The following is a 20,323-nucleotide window of genomic DNA, read 5'->3' as shown; positions in this document are numbered from 1 at the left end:
CTTTTTTGCTATAGAAAGAAAGGAGCTAGAGAGTCTTTTTTATCCTTCCCTAAACCCCATTCACATGCACTCACATCATTTCTCTCTCCAACTAATCTCTTGAAACCACCTCTTAGCTGCTGCCTCACTTCCACCACCCTGACCCAGATCATCATTCACCATCTCTCATTTGGGTGACTGCAGTGGGCCTCTTACCCACTGTCCTTAACCTGAAGTCATTCCCTCGCCACTACATGAGGTGTTTAAAATAGTCTTTTCCAAATGCAAATGTTGCAGCCGGCACGACAAATGGACCAGGAACGTGAGGGTAAGAGGATGGTGAAAAGAAATTAAGAGACAAAGAGATGGGGGCAGGAGGAGCACCGAGGAGGATGTCCACTAGTGCCGAGTTTATTCAAGGCTGTGAGGCATTATACAGCTAACAGAAACAATCATAAGAAAGTATCTATTTTTAGCTGATTACTAAAGAGTTTGCAACATGCACAGAAAATCCTTCAAGCTTTCCCATTATCTATTTCCTAAACATCAATAGCAGACCTTCTAGCACCAGACGTACTGACTTCAAGGCCACTCAAGACACAGTTTGTGTAAGCACAGCACAGTCTTACAGTGGTGTCGTCTATAGCCCGTACAAGGACAGCAGGGACCAGCCAGGAATTTCTGACCCCGGCCAAATCGGCTCTACCTGACTAGCAAACGTGTGGGAAGTCACGTAGGCGAGCGCACAGCACATAGCACACACCCCTTCTCAGTGCTCCTGGACTTTATTGACCTTAGCCTTTTGTTCGGCTATTCAGCCTTTAAAGGAGGCACAAGTCAGGGCCTGGTTTGGTCCCCGTCTCAAGACTTACCATGGCCTCCCACATGCAAACTGAATCATATTACACCTATGTTTAAATGATTTTCTTTTAAAATTAAATCCAAATAGCTTTTCGTGATCTGTCTTGATGACATGGAATCTGCCTAATTCTCCAGCCCTTTTCTCACAAGTTCTCATCATGTACTCACCATAAGCTTTAGCCATTCTAATCTTTCAGTTCCTTGGTCATGCATGCTTTCTTGGCTGGACACTGACCTTCTACCCCGTAATGGAACATTCTTCCACATTACCTATCCAAACTCTAATGATTTTGCATTTTATACACCAGACATCAACTTTCCTATAGAGCCTTCTCTGATTGCTCCTGTGTGTGGTTGGCTACCCCGACACTGTCTCCCAGAGTCACCCATCCCACTCTCCATGAAACTTGGCACACTTTTCAGAAAATTCCCATTTGCTTCTTTTACATTTTTTAAATCTTCACCCCCTTAAAGATAAGATGTCTCTTCTCTGAGAGGGCAGGGACCATCTATGTCTTATTCCAGTTGAATTCTTGAAGACTATCATAAAACACCTGAAACGTAGTAGATAAAACTTAGTGTCAAATAGTGAGAGCAAATATTTTTTATTTTTTTTATTATTTTTAATTTTATTTACTTATTTGTCAGAGAGAGATCACAAGTAGGTGAGAGGCAGGCAGAGAGAGAGAGGGGGAAGCAGGATCCCTGCTGAGCAGAGAGCCTAAAGCAGGGTTTGATCCCAGGACCCCGAGATCATGACCTAATATGAAGGCAGAGGCTTAACCCACTGAGCCACCCAGGCACCTAGGGAGAGAGAGTCTTAAGCAGACTCTGCACTGAGCATGGAGACTGACATAGGGCACTATCTCATGACAGTCAAATATGGAATGTCTTATATTTTATGAAGTTGAATCATGACGGTCAAATATGGAATGTCTTATCTTTTATGAAGTCGAAACTCGTTGGAGAAAAAAAAAAAGACAATAAAAGCACAGCCTTCCTTAACCTTTGTTATTGTTGCTATCTGTCCTCTCTTCAATGGCAATGCAACATTTCATTACAAAACACAGTATTTGGTTCTACCTAGCACTTAAAACAAGAGACACTGAAAATCTCACTGGAAGCAGAAATTAATAGAAAAACCAAACTGTGTACCCACAGTGGAGTGGAGTGAAATTTAAATTGGAAATTTAATAGGGGAAATTTACAAGAATTACCCCACAAATTAAATTGAGAAGAACCTCAGATGAGTTATTTAGCAAAGATAGTCCTACTTTCCCTAAAATTCTAGACTGTAATACAGAATGCAATTGCTCCAGTATCCAAGTACTTGGTGATGACTTATTCTTCCAGAATCCTCAAACCCTCATTATTTTAGCACATTTTTAGGTAATTGGTATATTTTACCATAAATCGACTTATTATTGATCTTTCTTTTTATGTCCTACATTTTCTTAGATTACAACCAAATGTTAAGACTTTTAAGAAGAGGGGTGCAGGGCTGCCTGGGTGGCTCAGTGGGCTAAAGCCTCTGCCTTCAGCTCAGGTCATGATCCCGGAGTTCTGGGATAGAGTCCCACATTGGGCTCTCTGCTCGGTAGGGAGCCTGCTTCCTCCTCTCTCTGCCTCTCTGCCTACTTGTGATCTCTGTCTGTCAAATAAACAAATAAAATCTTTAAAAAAAAAAAAAAGAGGGGTGCCTGGGTGGCTCAGTAGGTTAAAGCCTCTGCCTTTGGCCCAGGTCATGATCCCAGGGTCCTGGAATCAAGCCCTGCATCGGGCTCTCTGCTCACGAGGGAGCTGCTTCTTCTTCCTACTTGTGATCTCTATCAAATAAATAAATAAAATATTTTTTAAATATTTTTTAAATATTTAAATATTTAAATATTTTTTAAATATTAACTATATATATATACATATATATATATATTGTGCTTTCAAAGGCAACCATGAATTGCCAAAATATTTGAGATTTCATAATACGATTCTGTTCCATTCAGTCTGGATGTTAAATAGGCTTCTCCTTAAACATATACTCATAATATAAGCTCTATCCCAAAAAAGTTAAGATAATTTTAAAATTTTCAAATCAAGAGAAATAAAAAGGTCACTTTTCTCAACTACCTAATCATTGTATTTTTGAATATACAGAACTATACACATGCCATATATCATAAAATGCTAATCATAACAAATTAATAAATTTAAAACAATTTTGGAAAAACACAGGTATTTAGAAACATATTGTTTTTGGCCTTATTTACGAGACACCCAGCAAAAACTCAATCTAGTGCCCTATCCAATAATCAATTGTATCCATCATTACCATCACCTTTCTCTTGGTAATGTAAATGTCAAGACTAAAGATAAAAATAAAATTTTAAGTAATATACATAGATTTTTACTATACTTTACTAAAATTCACTATGTATAGTACAAACTTATTTTCAGTAGTTTTAATAGACTTTAAAGATCAAATCGTATCTACTTCTTGCTACATGAGTTCTCCAATGGCCTTAAGTAAAAAGAAATAACATTCTGTCATAAAGATAGTCACTACTCCATTTAATTTACTTATATGGGCATGGCCTTAGGATTTAAATCCAGAAGCTGTTAGTTCAGGATATTACAAGATACAATTATATATTGAAGATATAAACAAAAGACAGATGGTTTTTATGCTTCATTGATCCAAACAACAAATCTTCTGAATCCCAAATGATATATTTTCCTGAGCTACTGATTGATAAATATGAATTGCAACTGATTGTAAAAAAGTTTATTGTCTAAAAGTCATCAGGAAATAAAACCGTCACTTTCTTAAACTATCCATTCAGTATATTTTCTGAATAGACACAATCACTATATTATAAAATACTAATATTCTCCTGTGCCTCACTGTAGACAGAGGCGCATAGCAGGAGAAAATCAATGAAGCAAGTATCTTGACTTCCTTGCCATCCACTTTTGCAAGAACATTTGTCTTCCAGGCATTTGGGGAAATTATCCTTTCTGTCTGCCTTTGTCCTCACAAAAAGTGAGAGTGAAGTAAGAACGATAATGATTTATTTGAACAAAACCTAGTTTTTGGGAGCCAAGTAATAGAAATGACTTCTATTGTTTATTTTACTTTATTTTTATGATTTCTGTATTCCATCAGAATCTGAAAATATCTGTGGTTCACTTAACATTAATATCTGTAAAATTATAATTTAAAAAGCAGCCAGTTGCTTACAAATTCTCGCACCTTTAATTTTACCAATTTCACTTATCAAGATGCATTTTAGCTAGGAATCAAATAAATACTTAGCAGACACATTTCAGATGGGAAGAAAGCAACATGGACAGCCCTGCTTTTGGCTTCCCAAGAGTAAGAGCAGATGATGATAACCCTGATCACCCCATGTTTTACCACAACCACAAATACCACCTTCTTCCCAGCAACACATGAAAGTTTGTACATGCCCTATCCACTCAGTGTCACCTTAATTAGACTAAGAAAATGACAAGCTTCAGAACTTCCATCTTTGAGATGAGAAAATTCCATCCCAGAGAGTAAGTGCATTATCCAATTTTACATGATGATTTAATGCTGTAGCTTAGATTAGGAACCAGATCTCCTAACACCCACCTCAGCATTCTAACCTGGATGGAATATACCACAGAAACATTTCCTAGGAAAACATCTGAGAATTTGTGGGAATAAAAACAAAGACACCTCTCCACCCCCGCCCCAAAAAAATGTATAAAAAGATAGAGGCATGGTTACTCGGTTCCTAAATAGATGACCATCTACTCATGGGGTTCATTTATTTAATTATTCTCTTTCCCATCTCCCCTCTCTACTAGATTATTCCCAAAGGCAAACAAGCTTTTCTTCATGAGATCCGCACAATAGTAAAAATTTCCCACGACCCTTTATTTCTCTACCCTCATCTCCTTGCTTTTTCTCCTTTGAAAGAATCTCCTATAGCTGCTGCTTTAATTTACAGTCTTCAGAACCAACGGTGACCCAGCTTCCGTTCCTAACACTGTCTTCATTTGATTCTGTGATCACCAGGGACTTCTTGCTGCTAACTTCCATGATCATTTCGGTGAGCTTATTAGAGATCTCAGTGGCATTCCTCACAATTCAGTACTTCATCCTCTTAAAAGGCCCTGTGTGTGTGTGTGTGTGTGTGTGTGTGTGTGTGTTTCCTTAACACTACATTATTTTTAGGTGCTTTCTGTCACTTCTTTTGAGCTCTTCTGCTGGGTCGCCATGCCTCACAGTTCTGTTCTAAATGCTTTTCTCTTTTCTCTGTATGTCCTCCCTCTAAGGCAATTTTAGTCTCTGGCTTTCCCTAGACTGTTAAAACTCATCTCAAAAGGGTGTCTATGCCCCCTAGATTTTTATACTATCTTCTTTACACCTCCACTGGCATGCAAACCAGTCATGAACAACTTAAAATAATCTGTACTGAATTCTTGATCTTTTCTCCCAAATCCATTCCTTCCTCAGTCACTTCCTGTGAGTAAATGGCAATACAATCTTCTTAGCTGAACAAGCCAAAATTTGGATATTATCTTGGACTATTTTTTTTAACATAAGGTTTTCTTCAATTCCTCTTTTTACTTCCCATTCTAACATCTATTCTGAAGCCAGTCCTACGAACTTTATCCCAAAAATCATAACACAAACCATCTACTATTTTCCATCCCCATCACCGCTTCCATCATCCCTTCCCTGGATCAATGTGACAATCTCTTTCTTAACTGGTCTTTCTGCCTTTACTCTATTCCCTCTAATTAACTTTCATATGCTACCTTGAGTGATCTTTTTAAAATGTATCGCTCACATTCTGTCACTCCCCTGACTTCTTAAAATTCTCAGATAGCTTTCCATCATACCTAGAATGAAATCCAAATACTCTGACTTTACATAGCTTCATCTTTTGGACCACCTTTCTAACCTCGTCTACTTTTCCAAGTGTGCTCTAGACACACTGGCTTTTTTTTTTTTTTTAATTTCTGTGTGTGTTAACTCACCACACATACCCAAATATAGGACGTCTGCAAGAACAGTGATAACAGTTAACATTTATTAAGTTATATGTATTTCTTTTTTTTATTTTATTTTTTATAAACATATATTTTTATCCCCAGGGGTACAGGTCTGTGAATCGCCAGGTTTACACACTTCACAGCACTCACCAAAGCACATACCCTCCCCAATGTCCATAATCCCACCCCTTTCTCCCAAACCCCCTCCCCCCAGGAACCCTCAGTTTGTTTTGTGAGATTAAGAGTCACCTATGGTTTGTCTCCTTCCCAATCCCATCTTGTTTCATTTATTCTTCTCCTACCCCCTTAAGCCCCCATGTTGCATCACCACTTCCTCATATCAGGGAGATCATATGATAGTTGTCTTTCTCTGCTTGACTAATTTCGTTAAGCATGATACGCTCTAGTTCCATCCACATTGTCGTAAATGGCAAGATTTCATTTCTTTTGATGGCTGCATAGTATTCCATTGTGTATATATACCAAATCTTCTTAATCCATTCATCCATTGATGGACATCTAGGTTCCTTCCATAGTTTGGCTATTGTGGACATTGCTGCTATAAACATTCGGGTGCACGTGCCCCTTCAGATCACTACGTTTGTATCATTAGGGTAAATACCCAGTAGTGCAATTGCTGGGTCATAGGGCAGTTCTATTTTCAACATTTTCAGGAACCTCCATGCTGTTTTCCAGAGTGGTTGCACCAGCTTGCATTCCCACCAACAGTTCAGGAGGGTACCCCTTTCTCCGCATCCTCGCCAGCATCTGTCATTTCCTGACTTGTTGATTTTAGCCATTCTGACTGGTGTGAGGTGATATCTCATTGTGGTTTTGATAGTTATATGTATTTCTTAATTTTTCCCAATAACCCTGTGAAATAGGTATTATTACTGCTGTTACCCATGAGACAGTGGGAGGTTAAAAACTGTTCTAGAGCCCCAGAGAGTAAGTGATAGAATTAGGATCCATATCCAGACAGTCAGGAATGACCACCCTGCCCCCACCACCTCCCTGCTCCCCCCAATCCCTGCTCCAGATCTAAGACTCTGCCATCTAACTGATCCACTGCCTGAATGTCCTTCCCTTCAACTTAGGTTCCATGGTTGACTTCTTGGCAATTAGCTCTCAGATTAAATATTACTCTTTCTGAGAGGTCCTCCCTACTCACCCAATCTAAAGCAGTGCCTCCCCCCAGGTCACTATCAAATTATTCTACTTAAATAATCTGCATTAAAATTTTTCCTACCTGATATATTGCCTTGTTTGCTTATTTCTTTCTTTTATACCCTTTCTTCAAAATGGAAGCTCCACCAGAAAAAAAGGTGTCATGTTTTGCTTACCATACTAATTCTAGTACACAGAACAGTGCTTGATACTCATTAAATCTTAGCTTGATGAATTAATGAATAGTGAAGTGAATAAATGAGTCAATGAATAAATGACTCATTTAAGACATTATTATTTAAAACTGTTGATATTTTGAGCCATTATAATTTTTTCAGTTTAAGTTATTAATGCTATAAATTTTGGTTTACTCAAAGAATTTCACTGAGGGGTAGAAAGTTATGGGGCCAAGGTCAAATCCAGGGTGGTGCCAGGAAGACAAAGGCTGGCATTGCACATTGTGAGTCACTGGGCAGATGGGAGATAGCTAATGAGTGACAGACAGAGAAAAAAATGATAGTGGAATCACACAGAAGAATCAAAGAATGCAAAACACAAAGTTTATAAATATTCACAGGAATCTCTCTGGTCAGAGACTACATGTAAAATATCTTTATTTGGAACCAGAGCTCACGCAGTTTCACATGCATCATTTTAAAATATTTTTAGAGACTGAGATTGAGTGAGTATGAGCCATTGGGGGGAGGGGGAGGGGGTGAGAAAGAATCTCAAGCAGGCTCCATGTCCAGTGCAAAACCTGATGCAGGGCTCCATCTGACAACCCTAAGATCTTGACCTGAGCTTAAATCAAGAGTTGGATGCTCAACTAATTCAGCCACCCAGGTGCCCTACATGCATATTTTTTAAATGGTTTACATTTAATGGGTTACATTAAAAATTCATTCACAGAAAAAAAAAAACAAAAACAAAAACATTCACTGAAATCTCAGAGTTAAAGTTTGCAAAATTATATTGATTTACCAAATTATAGAGATAAGTTTCCTTCACACACTCAGGACAACTACCAACAAGACACATAGGCAAAACCAAATCAGTGAGATCTAATAAGAAATACATTTGCTAAATATGTTCTTTCTCGACACTCACGTTCATTTTCTCTTTTAATACTTTATTTATTTACTTCAGAGAGCAGGAGCAGGGGAGAGGGGAGGCAAAGGCAGAGGGAGAAGGAGAAGCAGACTCCTGTGGAGAAGGTAACGTGAAGCAGAGCTTTATACCAGGACCCCGGGGATATGACCTGAGCTGAAGGCAGATGTTTAACTGACTGAGCCACCTTGGTGCTTCCTCACATCCATTTTTTATAGAAAATTAAATATGAGAAATTTGCTGAATTTGCTTGTTTCTTTCTAGGTTTGACAATTTAAGTATGTTTTGCAGAATAAATGCAAATGTGGTTAAAATGAGATTAAATTTCAGGTTAGCTAAGTAGGCTGTTTTAATGGGAAAGGTGCTTATGTATTTTAGTACTCAGGGCTGAATTTCTATAATTTTCATTTAATATTAAGAGATACTCTGTGCACTCAATGCTCCATCCTTCTTCTCTCAATATAGTTTTGGTCTGAAATCACTTCTTCACTTAACTTTGTCAGTTGATTCAAAAATAAAAAAGAAGAAAAAAAGAAGAAATGGAAAGGATAAGCAATAGTACTTTGAGAAGGTACAACACATGGGCCTATTTTATCTCCCTGTTCCCCTTGTATTCCTAGCACAATATGTACATATGTACTCAGTAAATGGTTGCTAAGTGAATAAATGATTTATTTTACATTTAAATATTAAGAATTGGTTTTACAAAAAAAGGTGGGGGGCACGCCTGGGTGGCTCATTGGGTTAAGCCTCTGCCTTCGGTTCAGGTCATGATCTCAGGGTCGTGGGATCGAGCCCGTCATTAGGCTCTCTGCTCAGCTGGGAGCCTCCTCCCCCCGCCCTGCCTGCCTCTCTGCCTACTTGTGATCTTTCTCTGTCATAAATAAATAAATAAATAAATAAATAGAATTGGTTTTACCCTCTAGTGTATTTCAGAGAAAATGTCCATTGCTACAAGGAGAAAGCAAAGTCATTTTTAGTTTAGATGTCACAAGCTTTTAAGTCCTGTTGTAAATTCTGTCTTAATTCCTGGTCTAAGTGGTCTAAGCTCAGCAGTATCCCTCCGCCATATGGATACAAGGCTGGGTTCTGTCCAAACACCACAGAAGCCAAGACACCTCAAGCGACTGATGTGCTGTCAGTTTTTGGAAATGTTGATTATATGAGATTCATGGCACAATTCCTAGTCCCAAATATAGTTCTTGTACAGGTTTTAACCAATCCATCCAACTCAATTCATATTAACGTTATGTTACATAAACGGTGTCCAGAACCTCACTCACACCCATAAATTGAATCAACACTTGAAATATGCACTTATTGGAGGCAAATATGGGCTTTGCGTGCTCTTGCTGTATCCAAACTGTGCTTCGGCCTTGGGGCAATGGACACTATCTATATTAGAGGAGCTGGCTTGGCTCATAAAGAAGGTTAAAAATCTCATTTTGAGTTTTAATTGTAGAGTCTGGCCGTCGAAAGCGTTGAAGTAAAACTCCATGACTACAAAATCTCCATTCACTTTCAGTACCAGTAAACAACCTGAGGTCACTATTTCTTCCTTTGTTTCCATTTAGTCATTTCCTCTGGATATAAAGTGTTATGGAAATGAATATTCCATTATGTTTATGTTTCATCCTGAGACCTTATATTGATCTACATCCAGATTTAGTTTTAACTGACTTCTGAGATGCCAGGTATCTTTTTTTCAAAAGTTCACTCATCGTTAAAAGATATGTTCACTTTTTCCTTTTGTGGTCATTGCTGAAATTGGCCAGTGGCCAAAATGAAATTCAGTCCCTCTGTGACTTCTGACTTGAGCAAGAACTGTAAAAAGGCACTTTCATGCACTTTCTCACATCTACAGGAAGAATATGTCTTCCTTTCTTTCCAAAATCTCAGACAGAAGTACAACGTTGAATGTATGCCCATACAAAAAGATGATAAAGTACAGGTTGGGTGAGGACACTACAAAGGTCAGCAAATTTGCAAAGTAGCCCAGCTTTACAGGACAAAAGATGTCGACATGAACACTCAATGAGTACAGTGGGAGAAAGCAAATGGCCCAGCTCCCCGTGTGGACATCTACCCTAGCAAAATGGTTATCACCAAATTAAAATTGGATAAAAACCACAAAAATTCCTTGAATAAAAAGCCAAATTGCACCAAGTACAAAAGGGCAAATATAAGGAAGAAACAACTGAGAAGATGCAAGAACAATGTTATATACAACTTTCAATAAAACTATTAAAAAATAAAGATAAGGTATTTTTCAAGAAATTTTAGGCTAATTTTTCTTCCTATGCAAAGTGGGGCATATTTTTCTTATGTCATAGTCACAATTTTGAAAGTTTTAAAATGTACAGCATTTCTACTTGAATCATATGCATAATATCTCAGGATAACTCCTACACGTGTACCAACAAATGTAATCACGTATTAGCTTTTCTTAACATCTCTATGAAATAACTGGTAAACGTCATTCATAGTAAGGATTCTAATTTTTTTAAGGTTGAAACAATTAGAAGGAAAGAGATTGTCATGTCAACTGTAAGACAGAGGTGGAAGTTTAAAGAAGATAATTTCAAACTAGTCCTTATAGGACTGAAGCCTAATTAAAATTCAGAATACTAGCACCTTTCATTTTTGGAGACTATTTCAATCTTTAATTTCCACCTACTTCCTAGACCTGCAAGGAAGCATGGCAATTAAAAACCTTTCCATAAGCAATACACAAATGCAATCTTTGCTTTTTTAATTAAGTTTTTATAACTATTTTGGCTTTTAAAATAATAATTTAGGGACACCTGGGTGGTTCAGGGGGTTAAGCATCTGCCTTTGGCTTGGGTCATGATCCCAGGGTTCTGGGATCGAGCCCCGCATCAGGCTCCTTGCTCAGTTGGGAGCCTGCTTCTCCCTCTGTCTGCGCTCCCCCTACTCGTACACTCTCTTGTTCTCTCACTCTCTCTCTGACAAATAAATAATCTTTAAAAAAATAAGATTATAATTTAAATATTATATGCACAAAACTAGAAAATCATATACTTGGAATAAAAAGGACTTAGAATAAAAAGGAAGTTTCCTTTCCTGAGGCAATCATGTTTAAGTTTAATTTTAGAGCTTCAGATGTTTAAATCTGTATCTCTAATAATATACTTATTTTTCTACTTTTTTCAGGGGGCTAATCAGTTTTGGAAATTGTTTACTGACTTTCTGCTAAAACAAAATGCAGACCTAAGTCACTTAGCCAAAGGCACTTCTTTGTCTTCTCATAATACAGTTTTATGACTATTCACAGTTCAACTCTTACCAATGTTAAAACTTCACACCTCAGATTTAAGTCTTTATTATTTTTTCATCAACTATAGGAAAGCTCTCTTCATGCCCTATTTTTAAGTATGATGTCAGCTAACCTCCATCTTTCTTTCATCTCCTCTCTTAATTTTTAATTCTTTCATACTGTGGACTTTACCTAGTCTTCCGTGTTATCATGGTTTAAAACATTGTGTTGTTTCTGTAATCACAGAGTAGATGAAATATCTCAAATATTCTACAACTAGTTTATGGGCTGATTCTACAAGTCAGACATGATGGTTTTCATGTGAGGAGCTAAGCGGGGACTCTGCTGTAGGATTCTGCTGTATTTCTTTCCTCTGAGTCCAACTTCCTATCATCTGTGCCATTCGAAAGGCAAAATTTCTAGAATTAAGTTCAAATGAATTTTCCTTTAATGCTTGTACTTCAATAATTGACTTCACCATACCCAGTGTTTCTTAGAGGATCTCATACAGTATTTCCATAGATCAATTCCTCTTATTCCCGAGACCTCCCTCTGGCCCATGTCTATCCATTCTGGACTAATCACTCTCAAGGTCTACAGCACAGCTGTCATTCTGGGACAAAAATGTTTTCCTGATTTCATGTCTTCTCCTGTTTTGGTTTACTCTTTATTTTGCTCAACATATGCTCAGGTAACTTCTTAAGAAAAATTAAATTGTAGGTAAACTTTGGGAAGTTTGTGTGAGAGACAATATCCCTAGTATAGCTTCCTCTGATTTTTCTCCGTAATATGAAATCACTGATTATTGTCTTCCAGAATCCAGTATTGGTAAGCCCAATGCCAGTCTAATTCTTACCTGTTTGCATGTGATCATCTCACATTCTTTCTCTGAAAAGTTCTGTTTTCTTTATTATTCATCTAAAACTTCACTGTAATTTTCTAAGACTAAATCTTTTTTCATTCATTATGTCATGCCCTTTTAGTCTGAACACAGTTTTCCCTCATGATAAGATAGTAGAGTATTCTTAACAAAAATTTTCAGAATCCGAAACGGCGCAAATTAAAGCAGAAGCATTACTTTGTATGGAAAATTTCTTGAGCATTTCCAGACCCAGAAGATAACCTCTTTCAGGCTTTCCTGATACCTTAGGACACATCTTGAAGACGGATGCACAAAATAACTCCACATAAAGCACGGGTGCTCATAGTCACAGTTCAAAGCTACAGCAGCTCAGTGCTGAGACTCTGAGTATGGTTTCCAGGAAAGGAGCTTGGTGGGGCAACTCTCACCGCTCAGGGTAACACAGACTTCTGAAAGGCACATGATACCTGTATTTAGGTTTTGTAACTGGGAAATACCCTATAGAATTTCTTTGTAACTGGGAAATACCCTATAGAATTTCTTTGAAAATTTACTCTTTTCCCTTCCTTTCATCGTAGAAACTCACTCTTCAGATGAATGAGCTTCTAAGTTGATCCTACATGCATCTATATTTTCCCTATGTTTATGTCTTTTTGTTTTAGTTTTTGGGATAGCTCCTATTTTTAAAAATGTAATCATATTTCTAACTTCTTGTAGCTTTTTTGTGTTTTCCTTTTACAGTGAATGGTCTATAATATACAAAACTCTCTAGAGATCTTAGTATCTTTATTTCTCTTCTGCTCTGTATTCTCTCTCTTCTTACAGGATCTGTTTTCTCTGCACTTTCACTTTAGTCATTCTCATTGTAAGCTTTTTGAAAACACATGCTAATCTTTGGCTACTCCTTCACTCTCAAAGATCTGAACAATGTATCTGCTTGGAAACTGTGTATTTAGGTAGGGTTTGCCGCTTTATTCCATAGTGAGAAAGGCAAGAGACCTCCAGTGTCAATGCTGGAGCCTTTGTTCTGGAGCTCTGATGCCTACATTAATTGCCCTAATCCTTTTCAAGTATTTAACACAGATTTGTAGATTTTTTTTTTTTTAAAGCTGCCTCCTGGGGTCCTGGATCTAGAGATGAAGACAAGATTGACTGCTTTTCAGGCATGCTTTCAATGCCCTGTATCTCACCCAATACCCTTACAGCAACTATGTTTCTGTAGGCTGTTGCAGCTTCCTCCTCAGCAACTGCCTTTCCTGCTTAGACACACTGATGCATCTTATCTTATCCTACATCTTTAATTACCACTCTACCACCTTGGGCCTTCTAGAAATTATTTAAACTTTCTTCTCTACTGAAGATTCTGATACCACTCTCTTTGCTTTAGGCTTTTCCACCCATGTTTTACTCCTTTACTATCATTTTAATTAGATCTTAGGAAAAAAGAAGATAAACACATGTTATTAGTCCATCATATTAAGCCAGGGTTACTTTTCATATTTTACTTCATTTTGTTATTTGTATTTTAACAAAAGAATTTATTATTCATGCCTAAAGGGGAAAAACACATTCTGTGGTATTTTTCAGGGGATAGAATATCTTCCTGTTTATTTTAATTTTTTTGAAATTTTCTTGCACTTATCATCTATGAACTTAGAAATATTTATGTAGGACATCATTAAGGATCATATTACTTTCACTTATTGCAAACAATATACTCAATGAGATTCATTCAGAATGTATTTGCTTTTGCCTAGTTCAAACTGATACTACTTACCCACATGAACAAACATACTGTTCATATGTTTATACCAAGTTGAATTGATATATTCTGAACAGGTATAGGCCAATGTTTTGCTATTCAATACAGATAATGCAATAAAGTCTCTTTAATTATTTGCTTAGTTTATTAGGTATAAGGAACTTATAAAGTAATTCATTTATATAATGTATATAAAAAAGCTGTCTTATCCAATTTCTTTCACAAAAGGAGAAAAACATGTATTCCATTCAGGTTTCATGAAGTGCTAGAGATTACTAAATTTGTAGTTATCACAGAAATAATAGTAGAAAATATAACATTATCATCCATCATCTTCCTAACTGAACAGTTTAGTATTTTACAAGTTACATATTATTCTTTTGAGAAACTCATATAGAGAAAAAGGAGTCAAAAAAAGCTTCAAACTATAATTAGTAATATCCTTGATCTGCTTTGGTGATCTGTTCTTTATCTTCCAAACACATGGGAATAGGAACTAATTGGAAATTTATAAATTCTAAGGATAGGCAGAAAATGGAAGAAACATTGAACAAACAGAACCAAAAAATATTAAGCAAAAAAAAAAAAAAATCAAGGGAGAAAATGGGGCATAAATGGATGGAGAAGGTATTCCTTTTTTATAGAGTCAAGGTCAACATTTATAGGCACTCATATTGCCTTTCACAGTGTATAAGTCACTTTTAATTTTTGCTATTTAAAATCTTAGAAAATGCCTGGGCTTCTGTTTGGCTTAGGTTTGGGCATTTATAAAGTCTGAGGTTTTCCTAAGATCCTACAGCTATGGTGATAAGAATATTACAATTTTTTAAGAACGTCATTAATTTTTTGACAGGTACTGAATTGACTGATACTCTACATCTTTTTCTGCATGTATTTACAAGGTCTTGAGGACTTACGTTTTTTGGAATTTTTTTGTTTGCACCTTCAATGGCTGCTGTACCTGGCCCTGCTACCTGTACAAGGCTTTTGCCCTTCAAAATTCTACCTCTTTCAGGTAGATCATGGTTGAATTTTTATATATATAAAGATATCTTTATAGAAAGATATCTTTCACAGGAGCTGCTCATTCACCAATACTTAAAATCACCTTATAGAGTTCTTTCTCGCTTGTATACATTGTCCAAAGTCTCAAGCCATAAGGGAGAGGGAAAGGTAGGTGAGAAGTGATCAGGTAAACAGGCCCATGGTCAATTTGTGTAATTTTTCTGACCTCTTTACTTAAATGAAGCAGCTGTAAACTCAATATAATGATAATGATTTCCCTCACTATTTCTTTCCAGACTGTACAAACCATTTCCCATTTTAAAACTCCTCTACTCTTTGGATTTAGAGCATTGAAAAAGCAGCTACTCGTGGTTCAAGTTACAGTTAAAGGCACAGCACCCAATATGATTGATCATTCATTCAGAATATGTGATATTAATCTCACGGATTTGCTTTATTTCAGGATCCCTTTCTTTGCTCTTGAGTATGGTAGGAGTTTGACTTTGGTATAAATATGTGTGTGGCAGTCATTGGTCATGTTCACCCAACATGTTTATGTTTCTCTGATTCCAGCATGTGGAAAATTGATGAAAATCACAGGCCCAATTACAGTCAAGACATCTGGAACCCGATTTGGCGCTTGGATGACAGACCCTTTAGCATCTGAAAAAAATAATAGAGTATGTTGCTTCCACAAACACCTTTGCTTAGAATCATACTTTATTTGCACTCTATGTCTATCGAATGATTTATTTTCTTTAGGAATATTAGTTTCAACTTGAAAAGTGTTAACGTTATTTGCCAAGTATTCTCAGTTTGATAATATGAACATATCTACAGCAACCTTATTTCAGTAAAATATTCCATCTTCTAATTCAACAGTAAAGCTAGTCCAATTTTTATTCGTTTTAGTCTTGTTTTATGCTAATAAAGAGCTAATTACAAGTACACAAAAAAGTCTCTACACACTTCTAAAACCTGCTCCTTAATGTGAGGGAAAAAAAAAATCACTAAGTAAGTGAAAAACTCAAAAGCAACTGATTCACTAACAAGCTGAACTATCCCTGGAATCTAGAGGTAATTTTAAAGTAAATAGTACTGAAACTTTTGGAGTATATTTTCCTAAGTTGGCAATGTCTGCATTATGTAAATCAATATACTGGAAACTTACCATAGCGCTATTTATGATCTATCACAAAATTCAGCTCACATTAAGATTCTCAAGGGTTACATGCAAATGAGATTAGTAGCTAAATTAATAAAATGGTTACACTAAAAAGCAGCTGTACCTATAAGGTGATCCAATTAACAAGCATTACCGTAAGTTTCTATGGTATCCATAAAGGAGAAATAAATGAGTAAAATTAGACCTTTTGCTCTTTTTTCAGAGCAAAAGAATATAGTTGCTGAAGGTAGTATTTTTTTGTCATTATCACTGATTACACTGCTCCTTCAGCTGAACAAAGTAACATTGATACATGTTTAGTTCACTTGATGATATGCACTGAATGGTCAGAGAAACAACTAAATAATAAAAAGAACAGAAAGCAAATCAACTTCAAGGCAGTGAATTCAGTTGTTTGCTTTCCACATAGAAAATGCCACAATTTTCGCCTGCAGTGCTATCACATTGCAGGAGGTCAGCAGTAAGATAATAAGTGACTTCAGATCCTGAGAATGGAGGTATTAAAATGTGCTGACTCTCACTGTCTTCATTTTGGATATCTCAGACAAGTACAGAATTTAGTCACTCCTCTATTTTTTTTCCCTTTCCCTCAGGTCTGGTACATGGACAGTTATACCAACAATAAAATTGTTCGGGAGTACAAATCAATGGCAGACTTCGTCAGCGGGGCTGAATCACGGACATACAACCTCCCATTCAAATGGGCAGGAACCAACCATGTTGTCTATAACGGCTCACTCTATTTTAACAAGTATCAGAGTAACATCATCATCAAATACAGCTTTGATATGGGGCGAGTGCTTGCCCAACGAAGCCTCGAGTATGCTGGATTTCACAATGTTTACCCCTACACATGGGGTGGCTTCTCGGACATTGACCTAATGGCTGATGAGATCGGGCTGTGGGCTGTGTATGCAACGAACCAAAATGCTGGCAATATAGTCATCAGCCAACTTAACCAAGACACCTTGGAGGTGATGAAGAGCTGGAGCACTGGCTACCCCAAGAGAAGTGCAGGGGAATCTTTCATGATTTGTGGGACACTATATGTCACCAATTCCCACTTAACAGGAGCCAAGGTGTATTACTCATATTCCACCAAAACCTCCACATATGAGTACACGGACATTCCCTTTCATAACCAGTACTTTCACATATCCATGCTTGACTACAACGCAAGAGATAGAGCTCTTTATGCCTGGAACAACGGTCACCAGGTCCTATTCAATGTTACCCTTTTCCACATCATTAAGACTGAGGATGACACATAAGCAAATGTAATTTGTTTTCATTGATTGAAATTGTGTCATTTGTGATAAACTCTATAGAACCCCCTTCTGTTTTCCCTTTATTGTAAGTTCTCATCATTTCTCCAAAGCATTTTTTTTTTATTATTATAAAGTTGGTTTGTCAAAAATCAGCCGAGCCTGTCTAAATTGACCTGTTGGAAACACATCTTAACTCCTAAATTTACGGGGCCTATCATGTCCTTGTCGTGAAAAGCACTAAAAAGAGCTTAAGCGGCTAAAGTTATAGTTTTGCAAAAGGTTAATGATCTGCCTTATATTAGAGTCAGAGACTAATGATGGCTTAAATGCATAAATGTCTTTTTTTTTTTAATTCTGTCATTTTTTTTACTGTCTTTTGCTCTACATCAGGAAATATTTTGGTAGGAATTAGGGGGGAAAAAGCACTTTCCTCCCATTTATTTCTAAAAAAGATTTAAGGATTTTATTTATAAGGAAAATATATTACTCATTTTGCTGTTATAGAATTCTCTGATGCGGTGCTGTACAGTCATTTTTAAATCTCTTGCTAACATTTTATTGGCAATATGTATTTCTACCATTGTAACCACCATTGTGCAATTGTATCTCTTCACTTCTGTGAAAGTAAGTAATATTTTTTATAAAATACACTGAAGTTTAATCTCAGTAATTATTATGGGCCAATTTTCAAGTGTGGCCAGGATGAAATATCTTCTCGGCTTACCCCTTTATTTAAATTTATAATCAGGAAGAAAAATCAAACTAAATCCCTTACATAGAATATTTCTTTTACCCCAAGTTTATTGGATCACTAACACTGAATGCTAAAACTAACTACAGATAAGTTACTCCATTCACTTCACTGAAAGCAACCCACATTGTTGCTTGCAAAGATGCAACTGAGTCAGAAAATTTTGGATTTGAGTTGACTTTACTCATTTATTATACAACCAACCCAATTTTGTTCTTCCTAAATAAGTATATTAGGGTTTTAACTTAAACTTTACACACAACTTGCAATAATGTAATTACTTGTGTCAGGACTCTGAAAGTACATGAAGCACATATAGAAACTCTTAAAAAGAAAATTTCTGTGAGGTCATCTAGATTTACATTATGAGCCCTGGAGAGTTACTGGCAATGTGAGTGCAAAAGAAAATGATGGGTAGACTTGGGAGCTGTCTGCGCGGTTTAAATGTGCAAAATACCAATTCAGAAAACAAGATGGGAGGGCAACCCCTTGTTACCCTGATTCATAATGTGTGCAGAAATAATGTAACCAAAAAAGAAAGTTTTAATAATATTATGTTAATAATCTCAAAAACATACAATCGATATTTATCAAACATGTCGTTGAGTTTGGATGTCCTTTCCATATGTTAAAAATACTTACCTAAGGCAGTTTTACAGAAACTAGAGTGTGGGTTGGTTTTACAATTGAAAGAGTATATTCTATAACAAATAATGTATAACTTAAATTGTGGTAAATGTTTAGTTTCACACATACATAATAATAATTTCCTTTGTAAAGTAAGGATATAATAATTCAGATAGAGCATTGTGTAAAGAAATGCTAACACTTAAGTAATTCATTTCAAATGTCACAAGTAAAACATAATTCTCAAGTATCTCACTGTCAAAGTCACGGAATTAAATAGCTCAATCTTGAGATTGTTCAAGTTTAACAACAGTTTCTTTACTTTTTGCCTACAAAAAGTTAGCATGACTTAGTGACCACTCTGGGTCCTTTTGCAATGTTGTCTTCTCTTTTAAAATGTTTATATAAGTTCTCCTCTGCTTTTGAGAGTTAGAAAATTTAGGGGATTCACTTGTCATTGTACACACACCACAAAAATAATCAGCCAATACTTTGTATATCAAGAGTTTGTATGAAGAAAGAAAGTCAATTTAAAAAATGAATGAATTTTTAAGTAGATGGCCTCTGATGGATATCTGGGTCTTCATTACTTGTTTTTTAAAAAAATGATGTAATATAGTATCACATACATTCAAAACCTGGATGATCACAGCTTTTTTGTGAGATGTGCAGCTTGTAAAGCACTTTATTGTTTTCTATGTAAGGTATCATCACCACATCCAATTTCTAGTGTGTGTGCTGCTAGGGCACGCACAGATTTTATTATTGTCATAGAAGTGGGGGTAACATGAATTTAAAAATGTGATTTGCATTAAACATTTACCGTTTAAAAACATTCTTCTTAATAAATTATTATCAGTTTTGTGCCTGAAATAAGAACTTATTCTAATTACTGTTTTATTTTTAACTCTCAAATAAATTTTATGAGGGAAATAATTTAGTACTTTAAAATCACTTACATAATCCTATCAGTAAAGAAATCCAAGCTTAATCCTAAATGAACTGTGCAACTGGTATTTTCTGAATTGACCAGATCATTAACAAACTTCTATGTCTTTCAAATAATAACATGACATGGTCTGATTGTGTTTGTGTGACCTTTTTATTTGTGGCCCTTGAATCACAATACTTACTATCTACACATATATCTATTAGTTCATAAAATTACAGTGTTTCAGTGCATTACCAGTATGTAGGATAAAAGAGAAAATAATGATATGCCTAAATATAACATTACAAGTAATTAGATAAAATTTACCATAAATTCAGAATCTCTGGTTTTTATCACTGTACTCAGAGTCATTTCATCTTTATAATCCATATTACTCCTTCTAATAAAATCTTTTCTTCAAAAACAATTTAATCCTAATAAGAAAATGGTCTTTCAAATCACTACCAAACTTACAAGTATAAATTTTTCATCCAGAA

General features: G+C 36.1%; 1 protein-coding gene and 1 pseudogene across 3 annotated transcripts in view; both read left to right on the top strand.

The window, feature by feature from the left end:
* The window catches only part of OLFM3 (olfactomedin 3), a 202,957-nt gene extending 182,978 nt beyond the window's left edge, over positions 1-19,979 (top strand). For all 3 annotated transcript variants that reach the window (XM_059375564.1, XM_059375563.1, XM_059375565.1), the window contains exons 5-6: positions 15,637-15,743; positions 16,843-19,979. In XM_059375564.1, coding sequence (XP_059231547.1) covers positions 15,637-15,743; positions 16,843-17,520 — 785 coding nt within the window. In that variant the 3' untranslated portion in view covers positions 17,521-19,979. The remainder of the gene's footprint in view (positions 1-15,636; positions 15,744-16,842) is intronic.
* Positions 9,941-11,339, top strand: LOC132001551 (large ribosomal subunit protein uL24-like; annotated as a pseudogene).
* Positions 19,980-20,323: the final 344 nt, after the last annotated feature.

Source organism: Mustela nigripes, chromosome 14 (assembly GCF_022355385.1).
Source record: "Mustela nigripes isolate SB6536 chromosome 14, MUSNIG.SB6536, whole genome shotgun sequence".
Lineage (NCBI taxonomy): Eukaryota > Metazoa > Chordata > Mammalia > Carnivora > Mustelidae > Mustela > Mustela nigripes.
Note: the sequence above shows the minus strand (reverse complement) of the source record. Positions and strands in the feature narration are given on the sequence as shown.